Here is a 23,404-nt window from a genome sequence, read left to right on the forward strand (position 1 = left end):
GCCGTTCGTTGGGGTTCGTTTGGCCGGTCTGTACGCAGCTTTATTAGACATCTACTAAACTTTACATACCCCTAAAACTATAATGAGCAATGCATGGCTGGCTGCCACCGTAGAACAACGCGGACTCAGGTATTCAAACCTACACAGCAAGGTATAGCGATTATTTAAAAAACCTGTAAGATCGATCTACAGAGAAATCAAACATCGTGATGCCGCTATTATGGTAGATTTCCATCATGGCGAAGCAAGATGTTTCTTGCCTTGCCACCGCCGCCGGTGGAAAACCATCATTATTCTGAGAGAGTAACATTCAGTCAAGTCGCTGTTCCGAGATGGCGTTGTTTTATCTATCAATAAAACAACGCCATCTGTTTATCATTAAAATAACTTACATGAATATGTGTAACTTAAAGTTATTTTCAAATACCTACTGTTTATAAATATTTTTACGCGGATCCACTCATACGAGTATGTTTATCAAATGATTTTTATTAACAAATAACATTTACGGCAAAAAGACATTGAGACTGTCATGTCATCTCTAGTCGAATAAAAAAATCGATAATTTCTGGCAACACTGAAGCGTCCGTCCGTCTTCCAAAATCGGGATTCGGGGGATGTGAAAAATGAAAAAGCGATTTTTGTCAAAAATGGCTACCTTTCGTGGTGTCCGGGAAGTGTTTTTGCGCCGATAAAATAATAATGATTCATTGTACGTTGTTGTATCAGTGAGAATATGCTGTTTATAAGTGAACTATTGTGGTGTGATGTGCTTTAGTGCGTTTACATAGTTAATACAAAGGATAATTGCTTCCAAAATGAGGTGGGTACCTTGCGAGTTCATCGCACTTCACTGCTTTCGTTAACAAAATAAATGAAAAGACAATACCAATATTCGCGAAAACATTACTCACAGCCTCTTCCTTTTGGCTACGAGGCCGCCGTGCTATTTTTGCAACATGTAAACACGATACAATACAATAAATTCGATTGCTGACTTCCACACCCAAACAAAACATAGAAACGTAAAAATATAATGATCCATGGGTGGTCTACATGGTATTTTTGATAGAAATTCAGTGGTAAAGAGACGAAGTAGGATACGCTGGTCAAGGCCTATTCCCGACAACGTGGTGAATAGGACACCGTCGATATTGTTTAGCTTGCAAGCTTGTATTGCACTTGAAAAAACTTACGAAATGAACCAATTTTAGGAGCGATGCGTGAGTCTTTCTGATTCAAGTATCGACGCGATAATAACTTATCAGCAGTATATATTTGCTTCCCTTGTTTAAAGCTTAAAACCCTATTTAATTTCATTGTAAGCAACCCCATTTATTTGCCTTCCAGCTGTGCATTGTGTTAACATAAAAAGTAGTCGAAAATTGAATTATTATCAATGAAATAAAACCCGGATGCACATCTAGGCCATTTCCTTCAGATAAATAATTCAATGTTGACCAAAAAATATTAGGACACATTTTATGTTAGTCATCCCATTCTATGTATACTGTTATTTACCTTACGTTATCCTGTTCTATGTAACTGTTATTTACCTTGATCAAACCAATGAACAGTACAAGTTATTTATATTAATTCATTGGGGATGGAGATGTACCTTAGACCCACCCTGGGATGATATAACCAGACTATCCATTCCTTTTAAAACCGTCCATCCATGGTATCCTTACCACTCTCCTTCCTGTCTGTCCATTGCTCATGAATTGGGCTTTACAGACATCTAATTCAGTGCTTCAGACAAAAAAAAATACATTTTACCATCAGTGTTACACTAGGTATTTGAAAAAAAATTAATATAAGGAGCAAAATGTACATTTGAACATAAACTTCTACATTTTGTTAGTTCAATATGGTCAAAAATTCATAATTATAAAACATTGAACATGTTTAGACATAAATATAAAAAAAGTGAAACATGAAACACCCTTGCTCTCCAATTTTATTTATCATATTTTTGTTGCATTAAAAGTATCAATACAGGATAAATTTAGTTAATTCTCAAGTAACTTTATTTATCTCCCAACAGCTAAACATCTCGTTGGATTGCACATCACATTAATTGGCCCACCAACTAGTCAACTGAATGTCCCTTTAACAAGTTGATGGTTTTGCCATTGCCAAACATGTTGGCCTTAACCCCGTCTGCTTTTGAATGAGACTTGTTTTCTTTTCTTAATTATCCTGTATTGGGCCAACCAATTCAACAGTTATTGTTGAATATTAAGTATATTTTTCATAGGATGTTTATATTGTTTATCTCAAAATGTCTAATTGCACATGTCTAAGCATTTGTCAAACAATGGAATTAATATATTCCTCCACTTGATGTATTTATAAGCCTCTTCACTGATGAGCCATAGTATCATTGAGTAGGCGACATGAAGTACTTAGGTATGTGGTTTTATTACCATAAAAATAGAACTAAGCACCTAATCTCTCTAAAGATATTATTATTTTATTATCCTCCATAGATTTTCTTCTACATGAAAACATTCATTCATAAAAATATGGTCAGGTTTTTTATTAACAAGGGATTATTTGTAGTGGCATAACCCACACCCAAAGTTTGTCTGAATGAGATGGCTATTAGTCATAAATACCCTTTACTGTCCTACCTAATGTTCTTATGACTTGTATTATATTCTAAGTAGCAGTATTGCCTCACTCATCATCATCATTATATCAATCTCATTTGACTGTGCCATTTCATTATACAATTAGTCATGTAGCATTAACTATACACTGCTAATAAACTGAACAAATAAGGAGCATAGTGGGGAAAAAACTTGTGAAATTGACTTAATGCCATCATGGAAGCAGCATAGTGTGAAATTACTCATGCACAGTTGATTGATCATACAACACCTGCTACTACTAGCATGGCTATGCCGCTACCATGTGGTAAACAACAGACTGTTAAAGGAAACCTTAGGAGCACAATCTATTTTAAAAGTTAATTATTATGACAACCAAACAGGGAGGTGACTCTGGGTTACGAAAAACGATGTTTCGGAGCGCTACTGCGCTAAACCTGGCTCCATCTCGTTGCGTTAAACATACCTTTACCTCTGACGGTTCTAGTTCGTTCGTTTTAGTTAAGCTAGAGAAGTCTCCTATTAGTATACTGCCTAAATTGTGTCGACGGCAAACCAACAAAGTCGCTAAATAATACAATAGTACGCCTATCCTCCTATTTACCTAACACATTGAGACTCAAGATTCGCGAAAAATGGGTTCAACAATGCATCTCTTCCTACCTTCCAAGGGGATAAATACAATGACCTACATGGCATGAGTGATTAATAGATTATGTATGTTGTAAGAAAACATACGGGAATTTACGCAAACCTCCAAGAATGGAAAGTAGGTGGAGTAGGTGCACAATGCATTGGCATTTTGCCGACCTATTGTCCAATGATTAAGGGTTAGATAGAATGCGTCTATTGTTTTGTTATTGTTATGTTTTATGCCGTGAAAATTTATTATACCTACCTCATACCTACCTAAATAGTTAGGTAAAAGTCTTTGGTTGACCAGTCTATCTATTAAAAGTTTTTAGACTCTTATTCACGAAAAAACCTTACTTGCGAACTTTGTTACTAAGTAAAGGCCGCCTTATTGTACTGTTTTTCTTTTTAAGTATACTTTTTTGTATTTCTGTGTTTTTTGGTGCTAATAAAGAAAGAATAAAGTATTGTATATTTGTAAACTTTCCTACTGATCCTTTTATGATCAACAAAAAGTAGGTATTCTTTTTCAAATTAATACAACAAAAGTCTATTTAATTAACTACACAGACAGACAGGTTATTAAGTTGTTTATTACTGAACTTGCGCAAACATCGCGTGTATAAGGCAAAACTTTCCCAATTCATGGTAAACGGTACATAAAAACATCGATTTAATTAAAAACACCTATCGTTATTATATTTATTATACGTTGTCATATATGGAAAATACCTAGAATACAATTTTCCGTATAACTTTAGAGTGACTCATTCACTCCCTATGGCTTTATCCGTATTCCGTATGACTTATGTTTGGAGTATGAGTAATAAAATAAATATCCCCTAACCCTAATCTTTATGGCCGCATGTATACATAGATCTTATATCTGTATCCCGAAAAAGGGGGTGTTAAATACACTTCCTAAGTTGTGTACCTATATGTAGACCGATTCTAAAGCATACGTCTATCCCAACGGAAAAAGAGGGTGTTAAATACACTTCCTAAGTTGTGTGTATTATGAATTATGAGTGAGTCTTGTGTAGAGTCTACACAAGACACAGACACTTATAATATATCACACTTATAATATACACTGTAGATCGATTAAAATTACCTATTTTTTCATGTTTGAGAAGTGGCAGAATGACGAAGGCCGAGGACAGAGTTTTGTGGTGCTCCTTGCGTGAGGTCTATGTCCAGCAGAAGACTTGTCTTGTGCTAATCACAATAATATCGAGCATCTTTTCAAATATCAGCTTAAATCTTATACAGTGTTTTATCATTTTAAGCTGAGATGGACAAAACCACACATTTGTATCGTTTAAATAACTTTTTTATTTTGTCTTTACACTATTTTAAACGAGTACAATGACGTTCGTCCTCCGCTTGTAATGTAGTAACCTTCCTGATGATTAGCCCTTCCGCTGTGTTGAGTCGCCAAACCGAGAGTGCAGAATACAAGCTCATGTAGAAATTATGTCAACGAAAATGAAGGAAGAAAATTTCTTCATTTGCGTAAAATAGAACGTTTACCACTGTGAGCATTGATCCAATGTTTTCTCATGGTTGATAAAAAATAAAATCAAGTTAATATTGTCTTGCGCATATGCTGACCCAGAAGTATGTGGATGGTGGGATGACCAGGACGCCTTTCATAATAATTGGAGTTTCCATTATGACAAGGATATTAGACCTTTTCCAAAGGTTGCTAAAGAAATGGAGTTGGAGAGGAGGAAAATGGAGTAGGATACTAAGCTTTCCCCCTACACTCCCTCTGTCTACTACGGCAGTTATAGTACGATGAGTCCCGAGGAATGGGACCGCTGACCCGCTTGTGGTACACCCACGTACTCGTTATTATGTGATAATGTCGTTAAAGGATAATTCTTCATATGTACCGGGTTGCCCACTTACCCGACAACTCTCTCAGCACAAGCTTGCTTGTGTTGGGGTCCACCAACCCGCACTTGGCCAGCGTGGTGGACTAGGCCTAAACCCTTCCTTCATTGGATAAAAAATTTTTGACTAAAAATAACACAAATTACAATTTATACAGTGGAGTTAAAGCAATAGGCGGCCTTATCGCTAAAAGCGATCTCTTCCAGGCAACCTTTGGGTGGAGGAATGACTTAAAGAATAAGTAGTTTTAGTATCGCCGTCCACTGCTGGGGTTAACACCACCGACACATTATCTTTGATACAATGATGGCATCATGGTCTGCCCACCAGCACCATCTTCTTCTAGTTACCGTACCACCATCCCTTGTCAAACTTCAGTCAGATCAATACAAGTTACGTCAGATTTAGTAGTAGCAAAGAGGGCCATGAAAAGGACAGGTATCCAGAAATGGAACAAAATTAACAGGTTGTTAAAAGTTCGGTTCAGTAGGATGATGAAGCTTCTATCCTGTACTTCCGCTGTCTGCGTACTACTAGTCTACTGCAGTAGTCACTATACATAGTACGATGAGTCCCGAGGAATGGGACCGCTGACCCGGTTGTCCTGCACCCACGTCCTCGTTATTATGTGATAATGTCGTTAAAGTTGAGTTCTTATGTACAGTGGCCTGCACATATACCTGACTCTTCTTAGAGTGATACTCCAGAAGCTCGGCTCTGTGCCACTTCCGGTCATACTGGCAAAAAACGAGATTTTCTCGATATTTTCGCCTTGGCTAACTACGCCAGAAGCGTTCTTAGGGTCCGTTCACACAGACCAGGTCGCACAACCTCTGGGTCTGAGTGAACGGACCTTCATGGCACCTAGTCAGAGGCGATCTGAGCCCATCTGTCTGTGTGCAATATTACCTTCGCCTGCTCAATATAAAGAATAACTAAACAGTCTGCAACTATGCTAAGTTAACGAAGTAGACGAAGTAGGAAAACAGTTAAAAAAACCGGCCAAGTGCTAGTTGGACTCGCGCACTGAGGGTTCCGTACAAGACTACTATTAATAAAATAATTAATTAATTTTGTATAATAATATCTATGCGAAATATCAGCTTGATATTATCTTTACCCGTTTCTGAGAAACAGGGCAATGAACGACAGACAGACGGAAAACAAGGTACGGAACCCTAAAAAGGTATCCGAAGACTTCCAAAAGGAAAAAATCCACGCTTCCTAGCCCCTACGCCTGACCTACATAGCGCAGGCCTACGCTCATTACTGCACTTATCTGCCGACGTAACACTCGGTCCGTTTACACGCAGCAAACACTAGTGCTGGGAAGCCTCTTATCTAACCAACGGACCCACGGCACAGGTGAACTAAGGGCAGTGTAGAAGATAGATAAATGTATGGCATGGAAGGAGTCACCTTTTTGGCAACGGGCTTTGTGTACTTACTATTTCTAAATTTACATTTTGTAACTATGTTTTGTATGCAATAAAATGTGTATGAATAATTAAATAAATAATAATAGTCGTTCAATAAAAATACAGTACGTTTTTTTCTTGCAAATTTAACAGTACTCTAGTATTAGGGCCCCTGACCGACGAAAATGAAAGCAAAGTAAAAGTTTTCAGACCTTCTACTCTATAAATCAATATACTGTGCCACTGATTCATGGTGTATTTACATTTACAAGTAGTAGGTACCTATGTGCAGTGCAGCACTGATAGTGTTGTAACCACTCTGTACTACATAGTAACTGTGACGCTAATATGATAATACAGTTTAACTTCCTGCCTTGCACAAAGACACCTTACAGGCATAGGAAATTTAGGAATTGCTTTTGGCCAAAGGAATAAAAAGAGAAAAGAAAAGGTCTTAACATCTAATTTTCGGTTAAAATAATATTTATTTCAGAATGTTGTGGAGAATACGTAATATACGTATACAAATACACCGTAATTATTGTTTATGCATAATATCGTCTTTGTATATGTATACCTTATACGTACGTAACCTACGTATTCTCACTCCGTTTTCAAAGTGCGACGCAAAATTATAATTACCTACCTACTATTAATAATTACAACTATGGCATCTGAAGGTATGCATCACACACCGACATTAATTAATAATAAACATTGTTATCTGGCAGTTATCTGTAAATGTTATGTTTGTTAATTACTTTACAAGTGGTTATTATAATTACCTACAATAACACAGTGAGATAACTTCTGTGGTATGTCTCGCCGTAAGATTGACAATGGCTGTTTAGGAAATGGGACCAAAACGTTTAAATACAATCGCATTTCCTTGAACCTACAAACTTGATGAAAATTAAATGAACGAGTTTGAGTAAAAAATTGTCACAATCACAAACTCCAAAGTTGCGCAAAGTGAGAAAATAGTATATCGTTGAATAACTATTTATAGGACCTAGCAATAAGTGCATAGTTTCTATAGAATGTAGTAGTAACTTTAAGATGCCGAAAGAGGCCGCTTTTGTCATGATTTCTATCAAGACTGTATGAGTCATCACTCTACATGACGAAAAACTAAGGTTCGGAGAGCTACTGCGCGAGCCACGACTATCTTGCATTAAACGTGCCAATTACACGACAACTTTCGGTCGTTCGTTTTTCATCAGTATAGAGTAACCCGCCTGGTTATGACCAGCAACCAATGCCCCATACAGCCACCTTCGGATTTGCTTACTAGTCTTTCGGGTTGTAAAATTTATCATTTGTTACCAACTTTTGACTAACCAATCTCTTTCTCTTCCACAGCGAGCAATCAATAAGCAGCGCGCGCGCCTCGGTCATGGTGTACGACGACGGGCAGAAGCGCTGGGTCCCATCAGGCACCTCGTGCGGGCTGTCCAAGGTGCACATCTACCATCACACGCAACACAACACCTTCCGCGTCGTCGGACGGAAGCTCAACGACCACGAGGTCAGTTGTCTCTTCATCATCAGCCAATAATCATCCACTGCTTGACATAGGCATCTCCCAAGGAGCGCCACAACACTCGGTCCTCGGCCTTCCTCGTCCAACCACTACAGGCTACCCGCCTAAGGTCGTCGGATGCAAGCTCGACGACCACGAGGTCAGTTCTCTCTTCTGCAGCTTGTACTAGAGCTATATTACTGCCTCTGTGGTCTAGTGGTAGAAGCTTCGCATCATGACCCTGAGGTCATACACCTGTAAAACTTACTTATGGATGCAATAAAAGTATTGAGTATTGAGGTCCCGGGTTCGATTCCCGGGTGGGACCATCAATTTGTGTTTCTAAGTTTGGTTAAGACATAGAAGGCTGATCACCTGAGGTCCGAAACAGTGTAGCGATCCATGCTGTCGGATGGGCATGTAAAGCAGTCGGTCCTGCGCCTTGCTCTCTCCAGTCGTGTCGGTCAATCCGTCCCATTGGGTTATGAGAGTGATAGAACGTGGTCGAAATTCGGCTAGGAGGACATTACTAGAGCTATAGACAGAAGCGCTGGGTCCCATCAGGGACCTCGTGCGGGCTGTCCAAGGTGCACATCTACCACCACACGCAACACAACACCTTCCGCGTCGTCGGACGGAAGCTCAACGACCACGAGGTCAGTTGTCTCTTCTGCAGCTTGTACGAGAGCTATAGACAGAAGCGCTGGGTGAACTATGTAGACTACTACGTAGCCGATTAGCCAGTCAGAATACCATCAGTTCGTGACTGCCCAGCAAGTGCCCAGTGTCCTAGATGATATACGGCTAATTGTACTGGCCAATCCTTCACCTCAGTGACAAATCCTGGCAGGGCTACATGGATTCGTTATAGACGTCGATAAACTCGTCAGATGCGCATTCCACCAATCACAGTGTATTTATGACGAATCCCGATATAGTGATGTTTATCTACGTCTATAATGAACCCGTGTAGAGCCAGCTCTTCTTTTTCTAGTGTCTTTTTCACGCTAAAAAGAAGACAGAATAGTCTTTGCCCTTTCTTTTTTGGTGGTGTTATAATATATATCTGTTGCAAACTCTAGTAAATAAGTTATTCTTGACCTTGAAATGAAAGTTTCCGTTACGATACCGAATACCGAAGTCATGAAAGCAAGAAGTAATGGTCTGAAGTGGGCCACATCGGTCATTAAGCACGCTAAAGTGACTTTAACTCTTCACTCAGCATATTAGATTGCCGGCGCTCGGAGATATTAATAGTTTTAATTTACATTTCTAACCCCTCGGTTTTAATTACAGGGATGTTGTAGGCATTACGAGTGGACTGATTTTAAAAGACTATTTTTTAGTTTGTTGTCTGTTTCATACCAGAGAAAATGACTAAACAACTAAAGTTGGTAAACTTTAGTATAAAATGCAGCAAAGACCAAAAATCTGTATAGCCGTTGCAAAGTTATGAACAAATTTCTTGGCTTAAAAACCAGACTTTTAATATATAATTTTCCAATCCTAATAATAATAAAGTATTAAAATAAGAAAGAAGTTGTATTTTGATACTAACGTGGAAACTTCCGTTCCTACGTTATCGATTATTGATCATATCGCCATCGCCAGTGCCATTTAAAACTAAACCGGTATGAATTAAAAAGATGTCTTGATTCATATTTGCCGTCCACCGAATGAGTTGACCTTTACATAGTAGCGGCAATCAGTGCAATTTGTTATTTAGTACGCGATCAGATTATTAAAGGCCGCAAATATTTAGCGGGATGCCTTCAATTAATAAAGACATTCCGCTTCAGTACATGAGATAATTTTATGGCTTTTAGTGGAGGAATGATAATAATAAAGGCATTTAGTCCAACTTATAAACGCGAAAGTTTATGAGTTGGTAGTTGGGTGTATGTTTGTTAGTCTGCCATGAAAAAACTAACCAAAATCTGCATTCTGCGTTTGAATTATCCTTACTAATATTATAAATGCGAAAGTAACTGTGTCTGTCTGTCTGTCTGTCTGTTACTCTTTCACGCCAAAACTACTGAACGGATTTGAATGAAATTTGGTATACATACGGTCTATACCCTGGGAAAGAACATAGGCTACTTTTTATCCCGGAATTCCCACGGGAAAACTTTTTAAGGCGAAGCGAAGCGCGAGGGAACAGCTAGTATTTTATAAGATTTTGGTCCACCCTGGACTTTTCCGCCGCTAACAACACTGGTTCACTGGTCCATTTCTTTATTGACAGAGCGGTCAAAAAATAAATGTATATAGAACTAGCTGTTCCCACGAGCTTCGCATTTTCTCTCCAACGATGTGCCACAATACGACACTGTCTTCAGCCTTCCTCATAAAAATTGTGTTTACCATGTGTCTGATTGTTTTTTATTTTTAATATGGCTGGATTTCATATCTATATTCCATGCTCTGTCTACTTTAGAGTCTTACAATTATTCCCTAAACGTTTTTACCACCCCTACCCGCTACCTCCATTCCACATTCTAACCTCAACCTCTCAAACTTCCAGGTAGTAATACACTGCACTCATATCCATATCCCATGCTCTGTCTACTTAAGGCCTTACAATCATTCATCGGGTAGTAATATCACATACCGTTCAGCTACCTAAACTCCACATTCTAACCACAATCTTCAGCCGCCCTTTCAGCTGCCTCATTACCACATTGTAACCTCAACCTCCTCCAATTCCAGGTAGTAATAAACTGCGGCATCGTCCGCGGCCTCAAGTACAACCAGGCGACGGCCACGTTCCACCAGTGGCGGGACGCGCGCCACGTGTACGGACTCAACTTCTCGTGCCGCGAGGACGCCGACAGCTTCGCGCGCGCCATGATGCACACGCTCGAGGTGAGGGAATAGTCTTCCGCGATGTAGGTTCATAGTACAACCGGGCGGATCGAGGGATTGCTCTTGCACGATGTAGGATACATTAAAAGAAAAGGAAGAAAAAAAAGAAAATATGCAATAAAAATAAAACTAATTAAATATTAGGTGAAAAATAGAACTATATCAGCATTTGCTGTAAGTTGTAGCCAACGCTACAGCGTTACGGGCTCGGGGATTGTTCTTGCACGATGTTGGTTTAGACAGTTTCGCAAGAACTTTTAGCTCAAGTACAGCATGATCAATTCAATGAGCTGTAGTACAAAAATACACAGTAACACCTGGCTTCGTATTCAGGGTGACGAAGCGTTTATAAAGCGATAAGGCACATGATACAAATGAAAACAGAGCTTTACGTGGTAAAAAAATTGGCCTTTTCTTAAAAGTGGTCTACAGTGGGTTGAAACATCTATTTATGGTGGTTAGGGCAGTATAAGATCTTGATATTTCGGTACCCGATGTGTTATATCATAGTCGCATTTGTATCGCATCGATACTCTAAATAGCCCACCTGTGTATTTTCATTTTCCTTCACCCAAAACAGTTCAGTCGAAAGTTGTCGCTCCTCCCTGAAAGTCCTTTGTCTCGTGATCATTTTCCTGGTGAATTCTTGGTTCAGTGCCAGTTGAGAAAGGTGTGTGTTTTAATATAGATCCATTGATGGTCTTAAATTATGTGTTTTGTGGTTGTTGTTTGTGACTGAAGTTATTTTTAGTTTTAATTGTGTTTTTAGCTTGGCTCCACACTAAAAATAGTTTTGGGTGCATTAATCTCTTTCACTTACCTATTCTACACTTCCTACAACCCTCGTCTTAAGATGTTGAAGTTATAACCTGCTAAGTTGCAGTTGAAATTCTTCAAAAGCGCAACCCAACCCCCCACTAAACACAAAACCACCAACCATTCACTCAACATACATAACTGCCATTAGAATTTAGCCTCTACCCCACAGGTAGCTAACAATCCCATCCTTCTAACATCATATAAAAATGCATTCCCTAAGTACCAGGCTCACCAACCCAACCCTCCCTCCCTTCATCATACAAACCAGCCATGCTAATCTCGCCCCTACCCCGCACGTACTAGCATACAACCCAATCCCCCCTCCCCTCCCCTCATCATACAAAGCAGCCATGCTAATCTCGCCCCTACCCCGCAGGTACTAGCGAACAAGCAGCCGGGCACGCCGGCGCCGCCGCCCGCGCCCGCGCCCTACAACGGACACAACAACCAGCACACGACCTATGATGAGGATATGGGGTACAGGTGATGATTTGTTTAGTTATTTTTTGTTTTTGTTTCCTATGTTGTACCTAGTCAAAATTTCATGTAAATCCGTTCGAAATATTCGTTATGTTAAGTAAATTAAGTTTAAGTTAAGTACATGTTAAGTTATCCGTTAGAAGATAAATCAGCGGTTTGAAGTCCTTATTCTGGGTGCGTAAAACGGACACAACAACCAGCACCCAACATATGATGAGGATATGGGGTACGGGCGATGATTTATTTAGTTATTTTTTGTTTTATGGTTTATTATACCAATAGTATGTAATAACGTACATGTTACTAACACTTAAAATTGAGTATTTTGACTGCAAATGCGAGGAACATTCAACACTCATGTGACATCCATATTTACAACAACTTTTGCACCTTCTCCTTCTATTCTCTCAATCTTTCCCCACCCTGTATCTTCCTTCCTTCGATCATTATCATCACCGGACCTCACTAAACCTAAACTTTCTCTCCAACCCTCAGAACAATGACGCGAGAGGACGCGGCCATCCTTCAACAACCGCAATACCACGCGCCGCAACACCAGCCGCAGCCGCAGTACCACGCGCCCAGCCAGTACCACGCGCCGCACACACACCACCAGGTAGGGAGAGAGAGAGAGAGAGAGTGAGCTTGAGAGATGTCTTCCAAGCTGATACGGCTACGGCGATTGCTAGTGGAGATTTAGGCTTCGTTGGTGCCCGGATGTGCCACAGGTACAGAAACAATGACATAGCGAGAGCTAGGGTTTGCAAGATCTGGAACTTTTTACTATCCGGATATTATCCGTTTTGAAATTTGATTATCCGGATATTATCCGGTGGTAAATGTCCGACCGCATATGCCAAAAGTACAGATATAATAACAATGAAGCGAGAGGACGCGGTCATCCTGCAACAACCGCAATACCACGCGCCGCAACACCAGCCGCAGCCGCAGTACCACGCGCCCAGCCAGTACCACGCGACGCACACACACCACCAGGTACAGAGAGAGAGAGAGAGAGTGAGCTTGAGAGATGTCTTCCATGCCGATACGGCGACGGCGACTGTTAGTGGAGATTTAGGCTTCGTTGGTGTGCCCGGATGTGGCTTATATAGCTATAGCCAATCTTGTCAATGACGCGAGAGGACGCGGTCATCCTGCAACAGCCGCAATACCACGCGCCGCAACACCAGCCGCAGCCGCAGTACCACGCGCCCAGCCAGTACCACGCGCCGCATACACACCACCAGGTAGCGAGAGAGAGAGAGAGAGAGAGAGGGGGGGGGGAGAGCTACTTTTTTAATTCTTTTTCTAGTGTGAGTGTGAGGTTGGCGGTCAGCTCTGCATACTGCTCTTTATTAAAGAGTAATTCTTCTTCAATCTATCTAGTAGTCCACTGCTGGACGAAGGCCTCTACCTAAGCACACCTCTGGATGTGATCTATAACTTTCCGTATCCTTGACCAATCTTTTGTAAGTTGTAACCGCATCTAGCGGGAGGGCGACCCACTCTAACGTTTGCCTTATCGCGTTCTCCACTCCAGATCATGTTTACCCCATCGGTTACCGGTTCTTTGAATGAAACTCACAAGCTTATTATCTCGGTGAATAGTTTCGGTGGTAAAACCGTTATTTTACTAACAATAACCCAATGTAAATGGAAAAATACGATTCAACTACCTATGTCCAGGCGCGAACTAAATATCTCTCCATCACACACTAAATATTCCGTCTACATTCCAGGTGCAACAGCCGACCCCGCCGCCCGCGCCGACGCCCCCCGCGCCGCCCCCGCACGGTCTCCACAATACGCTGCCTCATCAGCCGCCGGCTTCGGGGCATCATCGCACTTCTAGGTGAGTTAATATCCTTCATACTGGTTAATTTCCAACAATGCCAACGTTCTTTATTGATACAATCTGCTACAGTACTTTTGTATTATGCCATTGCTAAGTCAGGAGTGGTCAGATATCTCTTTGTAGCCGATTGTACAATACGCTGCCGTATCAACCGCCCGCCTCGGGGCATCATCGCACTTCTAGGTGAATATCCATATCACTATACTTTAGTGTTTAGAGTTTAGAGGAAAGAAGAAATTATAGAAACTACGGTAACTATAGTTACCAGTTCTATCTAGAACACCAAAAATGAAATATTTGGAGGAATGCAGCGTTGACCAACGCTCTTTCTCCTGGTGTAATGGATGGCATCATTATAGTTTGTCAGTTATTCGTCAAGCTAGAGTAACAGGCGACGCCCCCCGCGCCGCCCCCGCACGGCCTCCACAATACGTTGCCGCATCAGCCGCCCGCCTCGGGGCATCATCGCACTTCTAGGTGGGTTTAGCTTATACAGGGTGTTGCAAAAAGGGTACTATGGAAAATTAATAAACTTTTTCGCGAATTTTGAAACTCTCATTTTATTTTTGGGCTAAGATAACAATAAGATAACATGCTGCACATGTAGGTTTCGGCTTAGTATATCCTTTTTGCAACACCTTGTAAAGTAGACTTTAGTGTTTAGATTAGATGAATGAACGGCACGGTCTTCACAATACGTTGCCGCATCAGCCGCCCGCGTCGGGGCATCATCGCACTTCTAGGTAAATATCCCAATAACTATAGCATAGTATAATTTACTGTTTAGTTTAGAGGAATGAATAGATTACAGAAACTGGCTGGTCGGAAAGCACGTAAAAATCGAACGTTGACCTTTGCATCTATAACCAATCACAATCTGCCGCCGGCCATCAAGGTGCGAAAGTAAGGGCAATATTACTGTGCGTGTGCGACAGAGACAAATATAAAAAGGGCAATGCCCGTTGCATTAACTGTTGCCCGAGGATTTAAAACTGAAATTTGTCGCCAAAACGTCCATGGTGAAAGATCCTGTCGGGGAAACGGAAAAATATGAAACGTCCTGCCGACCAACCGTCCTATGGCGAACTGGCCGTCGGCGAACGGTTGTGGATTCTTCAGAATCTGAGATTAAAAAAGAGACTTAATTTATATGATACTAATACATGTTCTTTCTCAGCGCCCCGATGCCCCCCAACATGAGCCTGGCTCCCCCCGCGCCCCCCGCGCCGCCGCCCGTGCCGCCGCACCAGAACCTGCCGCCTACCAACAATGTGAGTTAATGAACGAACACTACACATGATGGTCAAAGAAATAGTTATTTATTTAGACCCATAATTATATTACTTTACGAATTAACAAATAATTAAATCAATCGCGGCTATAACTATCAATACTCCCCTGCAAGGTAGGCAGAGCTGCAATGCTGCACCCGATTTTTGCCTGTGTTGTGTTTAGGTGCAATAAAATACTCGCCATTTTGGTATCCTTCAGGCACCACTCAACCCACAACCAAACTCAAACCAAACAACTCCACAAAACCCGTCAACAATAGTTTAGTTTACACAAAAACAAATATTGAACCCGGCACTGCGGAGTTCAATATGTGCGGAGTAACTAACCACTGCGCCATCCGATCGTCAATATTTTTTTAGGTGTGAGTTATTAGTAATAATGTATTTTTTTATTCAGGGTCCCCTGGCCCCGCCCACGCCGCCGGCCGCGCCGCAACCACCACCCATGGTATGTATTATAACATAAAAGAATTATAAATAATCGAAGAACTCGGTTATATGTTAACAAGTTCTCGAGTGGAGACCACGAAAGCGTAGCGTGAGACGACCTTAAATGGCTGGTATCTGAATGAAGTAATCAAAAAAAGGAGAATACTGTTTAATAACCTAAACCTGTTAAAACAGCTAAGGCGATTTTGTTAAAATATGGCTAAGAACACTCAGTTGTTGCTGTACTTTAGAGTTAGACTTAGACAGTAACACGTCCACTTTTTTTGTGTCTCTTTTTTTACACTTATGTGATAGAGCTAATTTACGCATGGTACTGTCTACCTCAGAGGTACAGATATAACATACTTCTTTTTTGTTGGAGGGTTAAAAAGCTATCTAAACACAATATAATTACTCCCCAGCCGCAACAACCAGTAGCACCGCCGGCGCCGCCGCCCGCCCCGGCCGCGCCCCCCGCGCCGCCGCCGCCCCCCGCGCCCCCCGCCCTCACCGCGCAGCTGCAGCAGGTCACTCTAAGGAGTACCAAGGTTAGTTGACTAAAATATAAGGTGCTAGCTCGTTTGATCCGGATAGTAGGACGGAAAATTTTTGCTAAGAAAAAGTCGGTTGGACATAGTTTACTGAATAGAAAACGACCGAAAAATGGTGGGAAGTATTTTTTACTCAATGTCTTATCTAGTCTGTAGTGTGCTATACACTGCTATGACAAGATTCGGGGTTCCAATAAGGCGATAGTCGCCCGCCTCCCGCCCTCCGCGCCGCCGCCCCCCGCGCAGCTGCAGCAGGTCACTCTAAGGAGTACTAAGGTACGTTTGATCCGGAATGAAGGACGGAAACATGGCGGGGACTATTTTTTATAAAATTGTAGTCTCTGGGGCAACTTTTTTTGCTGGAACTCCCACAGTAATAGCTCATAAAATACATATACACATTATGCTCACGACTTTAAACGCCAAAGGGGTAGTCAGAGGTGGCTCGCAATTGAGCCACTGTACATTTTTACTCACGTGATAGGTCGTGAGCCGTATCGCCACAAAAATACTAATCCCCTTTATCCCCCCCCCGCAGTCGCCAGCAGTGAGCAGCTCCAACGGCGCGGCGTCCCCCCCCTCCCCGCGCGGCGCGCCCCCCCTCCACCTCATGCACGAGATGGCGCGCACGCTCGCCCGCCGCCGCGCTCATATTGATAAGAACGAGAATATGGTGAGTGTTTAGAAAGAAAAAAAGTTTAAAATAAATAATAAAAAGTTTACTGCGCTCGCCGCTAGATGGCGGTTGCGGCGAACGTTCTACATACTATAGTCTTATTTAAGGTACTGCTTAACCCGTTTACTGCGTTGCTATTGGACCACGCAATTTGGCCTTAGAAGTGAGTATAATTATTTCTCTACTGTATGAACTCTTTGGTGTGTCCTCATCCTCTCCTGGTATTCTCCTGGTACTTTATTAAGAGGGCTAAAACATTGCGTTGTCTATTCGCAGGAGTCGTCGACGGACAGCTCGCTGTCGAACACGCCCATGAAGAGCTGGGAGCGCTCCGCCACGCTGCCGCACCGCCTCAACAACAACTGCAATGGAAACGGTGAGTCCAAACGCATGTGCTGAGTGAATGTATGGTTTAAAGTTTAACTAGGTCTTCACGAGCTCCCGAGATAAACATTCTTGATAGGCAGATGGACGGGCAATACAGTTATCCTATAAGGGTTCTGTTTTTCCGGTAAAAACTGAACCCTCAAATCAACACTATAATAGCAATTTTTTATACAGGTGTTACAAAAGGGTTTCATAGAAACTTTTTTGGTCACGTGTGTTTTTTACTATGCAGAATGATTCATTTTTTTCGCGACTTTTGTCATTCTTATTTTATTTTCGGGCTTAGATATAACATGCTACAACACCCTGTATAATAAAAAATCAATTTATAAAATAATATAAAATTATTCTTGCAGCGAGCGCCGAGTCGCAACAACAACAGACGCCGCAGTCGCCGCGCTCCGCCCGCAAGCGCTTCGGCTCCGCCAGCGAGGAGACCATACTCAAGGTAACATAATTATTAACCAACATACCCACATTATATAGATATTATGGAAACTTAACAAGTGGCTACATTATATACAAGACACAGTGATTAGGTACCATTCTTTTTTGGTGATAAATAGATTTTGAACTACTTTTCAAAACCTAAACTCGTAGAAAAAGGTTTGCTATCTCTGATTGACGCCGTCGCTCACCCCGCTCTGTACCACGGAACCTCCGTGGGATCGACACAGAAAAGACAGAAGTGCATAGAGAGAGATACGTGTCGTTTTCTTTTGACACTAACATAATAATAAGAGGTCACTTTTATTTGTCTCTGGTACAGAGTATAGTAGATGAGTATGGATTAATGATTGTTAGCCCCTTCTCCAGCTACGCGACTCTCAAGCGACGCGACTGCGACGCAACCCTTGGTTGCATACATTTGACGAGTCTTCAACGACGCGTTGAAGACCCGTTTTTATAGGCGATCATGGGTTGCGTACATCTCGTCGCTTGAAAGTCGCGTAGTGGGAGAAAGGGCTTACTCTTTGACGGGAAAACAACTAGAGTAATTAACAAAATCCCATCGTCCCTTCGATCTATGATTACCACTTCTATCATATTAATAACCCCAATTTCCCCCCACAGCAAGTGAACGGCTCAACAGAGGGCGCGCCCGGCGCTTGCGAGTGGGAGGCGTTCAAGCAGGAGCTGCTCAGAGAGGTGAAGACACAGATACAGCAGATGAAGCGGGAGATCGTGGACGGTGAGTAGTGTAGCTAGATATACAGGGTGTTGCAGAAATACCTGTTTAGAAAAGGTTCCCCACTCAGTACGTGCGTATGAACCATGAAAATGTCAAAATAAATATCTTATGTGTGTAAGTCGTGGAACAAAAGTTGTTCAGAATGACCGCCAAATCACCCTCTTTCTGCTTATTGGTATATGTGGGTATACCGCAGTTTGGCAACATCCTGTACGATATCGGTTCTTATACGTAAAAAGACAAAGAAAGTACTCGCACTCGGGGATCAACCAGGTACCTCTGGGTGTTGAAATACTTCTTACCCATCTGCAAAACTATCATTTTATTTCTTTATCTCTCTATATCTTTTTTTTTATTTTATTATGATAGTGCACTTTAAAAATATATATGAACTGGTATTTTAATACCGGTATTGACTTACTTTTCGTACCGGTTTTGACATGTATTTTTATACCGGTATCCTAAACTCAGTAGTTTATTTAAATTACTTATTAGAAAATAACTGCTTTGTAGTGTTATCAGAGCCCCGATCACAGGAAACAAACAACAAAAACAAATTTCACTTTTGGAACTAACAAATTTGCCAGTGACAGTTGACGATACATTTGTTTTTTCCATATGTTTGTGTAGTTTCGAAAATAGAATCGAATCCTGTGATCGCTACACAGGATGTGATATTAATGAAATATTCCTTGTTTCAGCCATGAAGGCCGAGTTGGCGCGCAGGTAAAGGCGTAGGCCTCCCAATACTAGTCCCGGCCGCCGCCAGATGAATCCTCTACCTTACTGCACCGCTATAAGGTTCATTTTACAACGAATGTGAAACCTTGAAGTTACAACTTACGTATGGACGTAGAAACAAAATGAAAGGTGAAAGAGTTGTGTCTTTGGGCCTGTTTTATGACTTTTTATCATCACTTTTTGCTTTTTGTAGGTTTTGTATGACTGATTTTTGGAGATTCTCTTCATTCAGATCGCATATCCTATGCGATTAAAAATGCATGCGTTAAAAAACGGTTCTGATTTATACATTTTACAAGACAACTGGTACTAAAATAGTTTGGATCATTTGTATTGGTAGTGATTACCTAAACTGCATAATTATGAACTGAACTCGCACATACAGTAACATATACCATATTTATTTTATAAGTGCTAAATGGGTCTAATATACAATGTACTTTATTCATACCTACAATAGAGCCTAATTTTTTGCTATCACGTAGATGCTCTTTTTAACTTTAGACACTTTTGTAGTATTTTTTCGAGATTTTCCGGTTCATCCGCGCGGCATGGTCACAATGTGATTAAACGACGTATTACATATATATAATAATGATTGTAGGCATGTTTGTCTGTCACAGAGTCCAAAAAGACAAATTGAGAGTGACTTTTACCGATAATATTACAACCAGCTGCCGTTTCACGGGTTAAACGTTATTATATCGCGATTCGCCATAAATACGACGCTGTAATTGGTGGAACGCGTTTAAATGTAGTTTATCGATGTCGATAAGGAACCCGTGTAGCGGCAGCTGGGATATACTATGTCTAACTCTCAGTTGTGTCAAATGAGACTAACAGATAAAATATAATTAGTATAGGATTTCGTTTCTTAATCTGTTAACTCAGAAAGAGATACTCTGTGGCAGAAGTAGATTGAGGAATAATTAAAATGTACACTAATCTGTTTAAAAAAAACATCAACGTATTGAATGTATGAATTGAATTGGTTGTAGGAAATGGCGGTGTTTTTGGAATCATACATATTACTTATTACCCTTTTTATCAATAAGACAGTACTAGACTTAAGTTTTTCTTTGTCACAAAATTATGAGAAAGCTCTTACTTTATGTAAATAAAACCCTTCGTTTTGAAAAATTGTTTTGCTAATTTATTTTGTTTATGATTCCAAAAATACAATGTTAAGATGAATTTACCAAAAACATGGCTAGAAAGGAATATACACTGCGGTATATTTAATGCTTGAAGGTAAAAGAGTTTGAAAGGTTTTGAAAGTTTGTGTATACTATGTTGTATTCCGTACATCTGGCATTACAAAGTTTTCAAAAACTATCAAAACTTGTTCTTTAGTCTGGCAATTTCAGGTGCAACCGACTTGAGGAATTAAACGGCAACTGGCGTACTTATAACGGTTTTATCAGCATTACCCCATTTAGTCTTTTGACTTGAGGTTAACCGATGAAATATTTTTTCGTTTTCTATCCCACTACCCCTCTATATTAGGCAGTTTATGCACAAAGTTGCCAGACTATAGACAAAGTGCCTCCTATATTAGGTACGCTTGAGAAATGTATTGGAAATTGATGTAAAGAAATATACGTTGGAGCTATAACTAAAGTAAAGGAATAATATAAATGAAGGTTAGGTCGTAACGCACGAAAATCGAAGCAAGTTGTGTTTTTTTTTAAATTTTATACTTAAAAATATTTATTCGATAATCTGTATTATTATAAATGTACGTGTAGTAAGTAAGGGTTCGAACATTTGAATAATATCTTTGCGTACTTTTATGTATGGGTTTTGAACAAAATGAAACGGTTATTAAAACCGGTTTGTGTTATACTTGTAGACATTATTTTGTATGAGAATAATTTATTTTTTGTGTGCGTTTTTTATAGACATTTAGATTTATTCGATATTGCTGATCTCTAAGATTATGTTCCAAAAAGAAATATGTGACTACTATATATGCTTAGGTTACTTAGACATTTATAATATTTATGTACTGTGATTACATAAAAATACGCAAAAAATATATACATAATATAGTAAGTGTAATATTCATATTATATTTAGAGTCGTAATCTGGCGATTATGCGAAGGTAGTAGTTACTCATCTAATAAAATATACTGATTAGTACGTGAATCGCAATTTTATGTAAGTAAGATATACAAACATATATTAAAAACTGTATGTCTTATGAATTTTCCGAAAAATACACTTATGACAGTTTTTTTGATACTACAACCCCAAAAATAGTTTTACAGATGTAGAAAATGAGCACGAAATTAAAATTTCGACATAATTAGGATTGGAGAAAAAGCTATCTACACACTGAGTCAATTTATGATAAATTTGTGCTTTTTTATTGGTGTCAAAAGTGTATTTTTGCGGGACAGTAATAATACCACTAACCCACTCATAATGGAAAATGCATAAACTTAGTTAAGGTATGTTGTTTCGGTACCGTAATATCGTTACGGTCCGATATTGATATCGCATTATTATGATACCGAAAAATAAAGGTACCAAATTTGGGAATGTAGAGAATTGATTCGGTATAGCTTTATGTAAAATGGTAATAATCTTTTTATTCAAATAATGACATCCTAATTTCTAGTGTAAAATTAGTATTTAATGTACTATCATTGTATGTTACATGCGGGGTGGTTATATTTAAATATGTAACATAAAAGTATCAATAAAACATCATTTTCAAATCATTGAAATATAAATAATATTATAATATCGCCAAACAGTCCAAACATGAACAAGTAAAATATATAAGTACTATGTGTTTCACCTTATCACAACAACTATCTATCATGAAAAAAACATCCTATTTAATTTTATCTGTTAGAGTTAGGTACGTTTCATTTCATTATTTCATTCAGTAAATTTTGCCTATCACGCTTCTTTTTAGTCCGCGCGTATTTCGCACACATGTAACAACAAGCACAGAGATACAAATTAAAAGTTCCTAAGTTTCAAAATAACACTGCCTTTTTAGCAAAACCTGATTAGATGAACGCAGAAATTTATCCCCAAACCTCTTTCGATAAAACTTATTCAACCGACTGACCCGCAGTTTTGATAAAACGTGAAAGAAAAAACAAATGAATAGCTAAATTAGCATAACTGAATTATTTAATAAGACTGTAAAATAAAAATAAAAAATTCAACCACTAACTCACCACAAAATATCTAACACTGCCTCCTGAAAGAATTTCAATAAAAACACTACGCGATTTCTTTGCTTTCTTAAACTTTTTGTAAATAATAATGTGGGTGCAAATTTAGGTGCCAATCATTGTGGACGAAATATGTTTCCATAAAAAATTTAACATGTATCGCTTTGAATCTGACTAAAACTAGGACTACCAAATAAACTATTTGTGACTTACAAAAATGTAGTACATGATACCTTCTGAGGGTTTAAGTAGTAGGAGGTTTTCTCACAGTTGGAACATTAAAAACGAAAAGACAATTTGTATGGCGCTACGGCAAATGTATACCGCTAGATGGCGGTAGGACCACGCCATACTAAATCGCGTATAGTCTTCTAACTAATACAACTAACTTCTCGTATTGTGTAAAACCTCTTACCGAATTTGTAGCAAACTATTGCAGATATGTGAATTTAATGTTAAGCTCTCTGTTACATGCTATTTGTAATAAGTTTATTTCTATCTCAGCTAACAGCTTCTTTAGCGCTATAAAACCTTCGTAACAGATCGCTTAACATTTGTCAAGATAAAGTTTTGTAAACATATTTCTTTTTCACGTTTAATTGTACAGAGGAACACTACTTGTGTTACTGGCAAGCTAGAAAATTAATATTAACTGTAAACCAAATGATTGAATTAAAACAAATTATGGTCATACTGACACTGATGATTAACTGTAAAACCTGGAATATTAATCGGTATTATAAAGGTAAAAGATGAAATCCCTGTTTTTAATCCCGTGTGAAAGACTTACGTAGTTTTTTGCATCTTTAGAGACAGTTAATTATGGCCACAATAC

At 39.7% G+C, this 23,404-nt stretch overlaps 1 protein-coding gene across 1 annotated transcript; it reads left to right on the plus strand.

Moving 5' to 3' along the window:
* Positions 1–575: 575 nt before the first annotated feature.
* Positions 576–19,609, plus strand: LOC105393446 (protein enabled). Its single transcript, XM_048632176.1, has 15 exons — positions 576–823; positions 7,928–8,093; positions 10,797–10,952; positions 12,148–12,254; positions 12,747–12,867; positions 13,991–14,103; positions 15,284–15,377; positions 15,796–15,846; positions 16,250–16,375; positions 16,535–16,654; positions 16,917–17,051; positions 17,331–17,430; positions 17,798–17,889; positions 18,516–18,633; positions 19,335–19,609. Exons 1-15 carry the CDS (start codon positions 819–821, stop codon positions 19,361–19,363), a joined length of 1,533 nt encoding a protein of 510 aa, XP_048488133.1. The 5' UTR covers positions 576–818; the 3' UTR covers positions 19,364–19,609.
* Positions 19,610–23,404: the final 3,795 nt, after the last annotated feature.

This window comes from Plutella xylostella, chromosome 31 (genome assembly GCF_932276165.1).
Source record: "Plutella xylostella chromosome 31, ilPluXylo3.1, whole genome shotgun sequence".
Classification (NCBI taxonomy): Eukaryota; Metazoa; Arthropoda; class Insecta; order Lepidoptera; family Plutellidae; genus Plutella; species Plutella xylostella.